The sequence below is a fragment of the Sceloporus occidentalis genome, unplaced genomic scaffold (genome assembly GCF_023333645.1).
Source record: "Sceloporus occidentalis isolate IW3139 unplaced genomic scaffold, rSceOcc1.0.p SCAF_14, whole genome shotgun sequence".
Classification (NCBI taxonomy): Eukaryota; Metazoa; Chordata; class Lepidosauria; order Squamata; family Phrynosomatidae; genus Sceloporus; species Sceloporus occidentalis.
In genome coordinates, this window is record NW_028316994.1 from 18,386,429 (window position 1) to 18,395,421 (window position 8,993).

General features: G+C 44.5%; 1 protein-coding gene across 1 annotated transcript; it reads right to left on the bottom strand.

Moving 5' to 3' along the window:
• Positions 1-13: 13 nt before the first annotated feature.
• TMEM256 (transmembrane protein 256) lies at positions 14-5,991 on the bottom strand. The gene is made up of 4 exons (XM_089481121.1): positions 5,850-5,991; positions 5,297-5,334; positions 3,524-3,604; positions 14-1,313 (listed from the first exon to the last, which is right to left on the bottom strand). Exons 1-4 carry the CDS (start codon positions 5,938-5,940, stop codon positions 1,170-1,172), a joined length of 354 nt encoding a protein of 117 aa, XP_089337247.1. The 5' UTR covers positions 5,941-5,991; the 3' UTR covers positions 14-1,169.
• Between the last annotated feature and the right edge of the window lie 3,002 nt (positions 5,992-8,993).

The window sequence follows — 8,993 nt, forward strand, 5'->3', positions numbered from 1 at the left end:
AAACAAATGAGAATTTAGGAACAGAGTCAGTACGTTTATTAAATTAAATGCCAATTAAAGTCATTGATTTGTTTTTCAAAATTATTCCAGTTCTGCAAACGCCATTCTGGCTTTATTCAACATGATTCTTACCCTTTGCAGATCCTCTGCTATTGTTGTGATTTTAAAATATTTTGATCTTTTTTAAAGAAAAGACTCACAAAAAGTGGGTACATTTTGCATTTGGGGGCTTCAAGTCAGGGGCAGACACAGGTGCAAAGAGGAGCTTAAAAACGGCTCCCAAAACCAAATCATTGTGAACTGTCCCATCCTGCAAACATGAATGAAAAAAGTGAATTTTCACTCCTTTGGCATGAAAAATTGCAATATTTTTGCAACTTTTCAATGGTTTCTCGCATCCTGGAGTTTTATTCCGGTTCATTGCAAGCATTTAACTTAAGGAATTTGTTTATTTATTCATTTTACAGGGGAAAGAGGTTTCCACAAAACCACTGTATTTTGTGGAAAGTTATGCCTTTTTGCATGGAAATTTATATTTAAAAAACCCTACAACAGAGATTGTGTGTGTGTTACTGTGGTTGTACTGCATTCTTTCCATCCCAAGCCAACACACACTTGCTGATGTTTGAAGGATGGGTTCTCATTCTTCTAGCATTGTGTCCCTTCTTAGTACCCAAAAAATAGATATAATGCCCTGGGGATCTTCCACGCTCCACAATTATGAATCCTGGGATACGCAGTTCGGGATGAAGTGCTGTCTAAATTCCCCTCCCTGAACTGCAAATCCCAGGATCCCATAGGATCTTGCAAATCTTGCAGGTGACTTTCTCATGTTGCTTCTAGCACCCATGGCTCCATGCTGTGGCATTTTGGGATCTGTAGTTGCAGGAGCTGTTCTGAGTGTGTAGCTCTAGGGCCTCCCCAAACTATAAATCCCAGGATTCCACAGTAGGCAGCCATGGAAGTTAAACTGCGATATGAAGTCGAAGGTTTTCATGCTGGCATCCATAGTCAGGAATAAACTCTTCTATGGCCGCATAGCCCAAAATACCCACAAAAAACTATAAATTGCACTAATTTTGCAGTGTCAAAGAGATCCCTGCATGGTTAGTCCAGAGCTGGGATTAAAAGGCTACTGGGGGATTTGGGGGATTGGGTATGGAAGGGTCTCAGGGGGCCATCGCAATCCAGCCAAGGATGAGGAGTCCACCTCCGTACGGTGCCGCTTTCGTGAAGACCGGGTCTCCAGTGAGCGCATGGTAATAGAAGGCGCCACAAAACATCCCCATTCCTAGGGACAGGATGCTCCCAGCCTGGAAGACACAAAAGGCAGAGGGTTTTGGTGTACAGCTGGCCCCCCACATTTGCAGCTCTGGCTTTGGCAGATTTGATTGTGTGTGATTTTTATTTAGTAGGTCCTCTCTGGGAATCCCTAGATACTCCAGCATGATTGCCAGAGGTTGACCATAGAGTTGCGATCTAAGCCCTAGAGACTCCTAGGGTTTATCACAAGTGGGGAAAATTCGGTGTTTAAACGGGCATCATCCAGCGATATTTGTGCGATCGTGGTAAAGATTTACACACACGATCATGATGAAAGATGGCTTATCCCATGAATAACCAGCAACAAATCATTCACGGGGAAATTTAATTGTGATTGTGTGTGTAAGAATCTTTACCGCGATCACAGAAATATCACTGGATAATGCCCGTTTAAACCCCTGATTTCCCCGTGTGATAAAGGGGCTGTACAGATAGGCGGCATCTAGCCACCCCTTTAGTGGCTGGATTGGTGCTGTGGCAGCCACACGCTGCGGCACTGATCTGGCCTCTGGAGAGCTCAAAAAGGAGCCTCAAAAATCAGCTCCTTTTTGCATCCTCTAAAGAGTGCCATAGCTGCGCGGGCGCGGCATGATGATGCCCCTTCGGTGCTGCACCATTTGGACACGGCACTGGAGGTGCATCATCATGGCATGCACCATGTGGACTGGCGCATGCCAAAATGGCGCCCTGGCGGTGGCATTAGGGCATCGAACATCAGGACGCTCAGCCATGATTCCGCCCAAAGGCCGGCACTTTTTGCCAGTCTGTACAGTGCCAAAGCCCCTAGAGAAAAGACTTCTCTAGGCATTTGTAGGTCCTCCAGTGCAAGTTAATGTCTGGTGGATACTGACCATAGAGTTGCAGTGGAAGACCTAGAGATTCCTAGAGGTTAAAAAATAGTGATTTTTCTCTTTGCAGTTTCCCCACTTTCATGGGGGTCCTGAGCCCCAAACCCCAGGAATGTGGAGGGACTACTGTATTATTATTCATTTATATTCCACTTTTCTCCCAATAATGGGACTCGAAGGCGGCTAACAACCTTTCAAACAATGCAGGTTAAAAGCACTACAAAAGTTACATGAAAGCATAAAGTATACAATTAAACACTCACATATTAAAGCAATTAAAAACATTAAAACAATAAAAACTAAAAACTATATACAGTCCCTTAAATGGAATAGACAGCATCTCTCTCTCTCACACACATACACACAAGATAGCATCCTCTAAAATAAAACAGCCCTTGCTCTCGAACCAGGGTTGAAATATAACATGGAGCAGAGATATTGACAACCCATTAAAATTAACAATTAAGGAGGCTTTAAAAGCCACTGATGGAACAAGCAGATACTTCCCCCGGTTGCCACAAATAATGCCAGCGTATCAGTGATCGAGGGTCTGTGATCTCCCACTAATTGCCGCACTATATCTGGCGGGTTTGTGTCAGAGTGACCACCGAGGAAAATAGACGATAGGGGTGGTTTTCCTGGGGGTTACAGACAAGAAACAGAGAGAGAATAAGTGGAAAGCGGGACTTGAAACCATCGCTCATAAAGGCTCTATGGTGGCGGACATGATCAACGACGGAAAGTCGGTGCGGGTGCATTCCTCAGCACTGGTCAGGGGCTGCTGGGACTTGCAGTTAACAAGGCCTCTGACACAGAAGCTCCTTTCTGCAAAGATTTTTACACCTCCCTTTTCTTCCTCATCCTCTGTTTAGATGGAATTATGTTTAGTAGCGATCAGCATTGGGATGATGGGAAGATTGAGGAAAGTTCTTCTTTTTGGATTGCCAATCCCAGATTCCCAGATTCTGGGAGTGACAGTCCAAAAAAAAAAATTTGCTGCAACTGGGGACCTAATTTTGCACAAATTCACACATGGTTTATTTGTATCGAAAACATATTTTCTGCACAAGAAGCAAGCAACCTTTTCAGCACTGAAAATAATACTTCTGTATAGAAATGCTAGAGCCTAAATACCCTAAAGGCACCAGGTCCTGTTTGATCCTGGAAGCTTGCATTAAATTGTTGCATGCACTGCATGGTTTGCAAAGCTGGCTGGGGGATTCTGGGAGTGACAGTCCAAAAAGGCATCTTTTCTCAAGCTCTCAAAACTCCAGTCTGCAGCATTTGGAGAAAAGAGACCAAAACCAGATCTTGTGCCTTCAGGTCACCCTTTAATTTTAATGCGTACTCACCATCATGGGATATCGGCAATGGGGGACGGCTAATAGTGCCAGGCTGTGCAAGAAGTGATACTTGTTGGCCGTTTCATAGAGCTGAAAAAGAAGGAAGCACAGCGGGAACCACCATAATACTGATAACTATAATAATAATAATAGGAAAATCAACACTGGAAGAGTATGGGATGCTCTTGCAACTCAGTGGTTAGAGCCACCTGCTTTGCATGGCATCCAATCCTTGGCATCTCCATTTTAGCGCTGTGAAAACCGCATTTGAGAGCCGCTGCGGATCTGTGTATGGAGACTATGTGGACTGCAACTCCTATCAAGACCTAAATATTAGCTGTGTTGCTTGGGGCAAATGGGAGTTGTAGTGCAACACTGAAGCACTAGCACTCCGTCCATGATCTAGTTCGGTAGTTCCCAAACTGTGGTCCAATAGGTGTTTGGAACTGCAGTGTCCAGAAGCCCCAGCCAGATTCGCCAGTGGTCAGGAGTTCTGGGAGCTGAAGCCCAAAATATGTGGAGGACCAAAGTTTGTGAATCACTGATCTAGACCAAGCTTTCCCCAATTGTGTTGGACTTTGCTTCCACAAAGCTCCCAAGTACAGACTGGGCAAGAAGACCCAGCAGCCTGGGCCCCATGTTTGTATCCAGAGGGAGCTGGGAACACAATGCCCCATCTGTCAGCAGTGGCCGCTGGCTTCCATGGGAAAGGGAAGCAAATCAGCTCCGGATTTTGGTCCGAACCTTGGACATTTCTTTGAAAGTGGAACCCAGGGCAGAATGGCTGCCCATCTCCTCTGGACACAGTGCTGAAACCTATGACAGACTTGGAGAGCTTGGAGACAGGGATACCTTAGCAGCCACAGTAGTCCCTCCACTGATGACTTCCCAATTTGTTGTGGTTGTTCTCTACCTTCAAGTTGTTTTGGCTTACGGCAACCCTAGGGTGAACCTACCATGGGGCTTTCTGGGGCTGAGAGTGTGTGACGGCCGAGCAGGGATTCGAACCCAGCTCCCCAGAGTTGATATATAGATGTTAAGATTTGCATTTAGTCAGAAATATATGAATTATATTAGAAAAAGGAAGTAAGAGAAAAGCCATAATTGAAATAATGTTAGCTAACAAAGGCGGGAGGGGGGACTAATAAAAGTAACAATAATGCCAACCATAAAGATGGATAATAATAATAATAATAATAATAATAATAATAATACAATTTAAATAGAAGGAATAAGTTCTTTCAAATGGCAGCTATGTCCAGGAAAGAAGGGGAGGAAGTCGTTTTTGGCCTGGTCTGTTTTGCTGCGTGTTTGTTCCTTGGCTGTACAGTCTGCCCTCATAGAATCCACATTGGCGCCTTTGGCTTTGGCAGATTTGATCAATGTCTTCTCTAGGAATCTCTAAGTCCTCCAACGCAACTCTGCCAGAAGTTGACCATAGAGTTGTGCTGGAGGACCCAGATGTCCCTAGAGAAAACCCTTCTCCAGGCATCTGTGGCTCCTCTAGTGCAAGTCTATGGTCAGCGTCTGGCAAATGTTGACCATAGAGTTCCGCTGGAGGTTCCTAGAGAGGTGTCCCCTTAGGTAAAAAGAATAGAACTGGTGATTCTCCTGCATTCGGGGGTCCTTCGCCCTTAAGCCCAGCGAATGTGGAGGGAGCGCCGCTGGCTGGGCAGCCTTGTTCTCTGTGCGTCTTCTGCATGGAGGGGGCCCTTCTATTTGCAACTATTTCCCCCTCAATTCCAAGGACGAACCCGGCGCAAAACGGAGGGATGGCTTTACCTCTTTCAGGTAATCGTCTCGGTCGCTCCGGCGCAAACCTAGGAGGGGAGAAAGAGAGAGGAAAGGCTGGTGGAGGAGAAAAGGCAGACTGGACCCACCCCAAGCGCCTGCGAAAGGGGGCAAGGGCCACAGCCAAACGAGGGGCCCCAATCCTCCTCCTCCTCCTCCAAGGGAGAAAGGCAGGCTCCCAAGACGAAGAACGAAGCAAGTGAGTCTCCTGCAAAGAAGCCCCAAAGAAACCCAATGCTATCTCAACAGGTTTTGACCTCTCTAGGAACCTCTAGGGCCTCCAGGGCAACTCTATGGTCAACATCTGCCAGACATCGACCATAGAGCTGCGCAGTGGACTGTCCTCTCTAGGAATCTCTAGGGCCTTTGGTTAAACCATAGAGTTGCACTGGAGGACCTAGAGATTCCTAGAGAGAACCTACTCATAAAACCTGTTGACAATGTACTTTGGTGTCAAACTACAAATCCCAGGATGCCATGCAGTAGTCAATGAAAGTGGCTGCTGCTGCTGCCTCCTCCCAATACAATTCGGGGTCCCGCTCACCGTGGGCTCCATAGGCGGCTGCTCCCACCGCGGCTGCCCCACTCAGCGCGCCAAGGCGCCGGAAAAGACCTGCGGAACTCCCCGCCACCATCCTGGGCCTCCACCTGCTTCCAATTCCAGGGACGCCTCAGCCAGCAGCACGTTTTAGCCAATCAGCGCCTCAGGGAGGTCCTTAATATGCAGCCTCCTCCTCCATAGAACGCCGCGCCTTAGCCAATCAGCGCTCTAGGGGTTCCTTAACATGCAGCCTCCGCCTCAATTGAACCTTAGCCAATCAGCGCTCTAGAGGTTCCTTGATATGCAGTCTCCGCCTGCGTAGAACGCCGCGCCGTATCCAATCAGCGCTCTAGACGGTTCCTTAACATGCAGGCTCCGCCTCCGTAGAACGTTGCGCCGGAACCAATCAGTAGCGTTCCGTCTGCCCTCCATGGAACGCCCAATCAGCGCTCCCGTTGGCTACTTAACATGCAGCCCCCGCCCTCCGCTTGTCGCGTCTTAGCCAATCAGCGTCTTCTCCTGCTGCCGCGCGGTGTTCTTCCGCATCACCTGCGTTCGAACTCTGGAAGAGCAGAGAGCGGGAGCTGTCCAATCAGGAGCCGGGTTTGTCCTTCTTCTTTCTGAACTCCGCCTCCTCTCTGTCTCGTACGAGTTCATTCGCCCGGTGGCAATGCCAATCATGCCGCTACAGACAATCCAATGGGAGGCGAAATAACCGTAGTTTCCAGCGCAGTTAAAATATATATGCGCCTCTTTTCTGATTCATACGGTAAACCCTAAAGATTATTAAAAAGTGGTTTTTTTATCTATATAGCCGCCTTTACACCTGAAGCTTCTAGTTTTGGGGAGTAAAATAAGAAAAACGTGAACCTAGTTTAGGATATTTACGGTAATCTGGGAACATTTATTTCTCTCGGGCGCCACCTGGTGGAGGAAAAGAGGGATCGCTTTGTTATTTCCCCCCATTAATTGCCTTTTTGCCCCATTATTTGCAACTTTCCCCCTAATTATTTCCTTCCTTCTTCCAGGCAGCAGAGAAAGACAAGGAAAAGCCATTCTCTCTAACAGTATTTCCTTCCATTTGCCTACTTTAGGCTTTAGGAATATATATATATATATATCGAGAGAGAGAGAGAGAGAGAGATGCACATATTCCTGCATTAGAAAAATCAATTTCTTTAGTCATCCTTGCTTGGATTTTCCTACTTTCTTTTATTTTTTCATCCTCCCAAACCTTTTTTATTTTAATTCCTCCTTAGAATATATATATTCTATCTTCCCAAATATATATATATATTCTCCCAATTTTTATTTTAATTCCTGACTTAGAATATAACTATATGCAGATAGATAGATAGATAATGTATCATCCTTCCAAACTCCCATATATATGTGTGTGTATATGTGTATATATATATATATATATATAATCCTCATAAATCTTTTTTATCTTAATTCCTGCCTTATTTTATATATATATATGGTATGCACTATCCTCCCAAACTCCTAAATATATATACAGTATCATCCTCCCAAACTATTTTTTATTTTAATTCCTACCTTAATATGTGTGTGTGTGTGTGTGTATATATACTAAAATAAAAATGGTTCGGGAGGATGATATATATATATTTGGGAGTTTGGAAGGATGATACATATCTAGCTATCTATCCTAAAGCAGGAATTAAAATAAAAAAGGTTTGGAGGGATGATAGATATATAGATATAGATTCCTGCATTAGACAAATCGTCTCTAGCAATCCTTCCCTGGATTTTCCTACTTCTTTTTATTCCAGCCTCCCACACCTTTAAAAAACCAAACAAACCCCAAAGCCCCATTTAAAACGCCCCAAAAGCATTTGCTTCATTGTTATTCCATTTTTGCAAAGCTTAACGAGTTGCACTTCTCAGCCCTGTCCACCAGAGGGCAGCACTCGCGCAGCGGATCAGGCCCAGAGCATTGCCTTTTCATTTCATGTTATGTACTGCATTTAATGCTTCTCTTTGGGGATAGTCCCTCAATCTTGGGGACCAGTCTAAATTAGAGGCAGTCTTGCCAGATGATGATGATGATGATGATGATGATGATAAGGAGGAGGAGGAGGAGGAGGAGCATTGGGCCATTTAATCATTCTGCCCTGCCAATGTTTCAGGATGATAAACGATAAAACACCAAACGTGGCTATCTCTAGGTTTTTTAAAAAATTTAAATTTAAAAATAATGTTATTATTAAGAATGAGTAACTTTTCTAGACGAGAAAGTTGCGCTTTGTATGAGTGCTGCTGTGGCTTCCTTCACAGGAAGGAAGGAAGAAAAAAGGAAAGAAGGATGGATTAAAAAAAAGGAAGGAAGGAAGGAAGGAAAAAGGAACGATGGATAAAAAAGGAAGGAAAAAGGAAGGAAGGAAGAAAACAGGAAGGAAGGAAGGCTCTAAAAGGACATATAAAAGAATGGAAAGATGGCTTCTGACTTTCAGTAGTTATATCCATATACAGTATAATCAAATATACATACAGAATAGTAATAATAATAATAATAAGAACTCTTATCAACTACAAGTTGAGTCTCCTTTATCCAAAATGCTGAGGACTGGATGTATTTTGGAGTCTGGAGTTTTTTGGAGTTTGGTATGTTTATATATGTATATAATGGGAGATCTTGGAGGTGGGACCCAAGTCCAGCCATTAAATCCATTTATGTTTCATATAATGCACCTCACAGACATAGACTGAAGGCAATTTAATGCACAATAGATTTGTAATAATGTTGTGTTTCCGTACTCTGAACCGTCAGCGAAATCCTTGGAGCACACCAGTAATTCAGTCATTTCTCTAAGCCTCCAAGGTCCCCAGGTTTCCTCAGTTGGGCTCAGAGTAGATGCTCTCTTGCCCAGTTTTGGACTTTGGCATAATTCAGATTTCAGAAGTCCAGGGAAGGCAGACTCAAAATGTACATTTCTTCGGATCATGGACTCATGTTGTCAAAACCATTTGTTTCTGGATTTTTGCAACAGCAACAAAAGAAGAAGAGCGTCTGTGATGCAAAAAGCAAGAAGCTTCCTCCCAGCTTTGCCTTTTCTTCTAAACTGCCCTGATCTGGTCCCTTTTTGGCTGCCAAGCAGTTTTTAATTCATTAACAGACGGAAT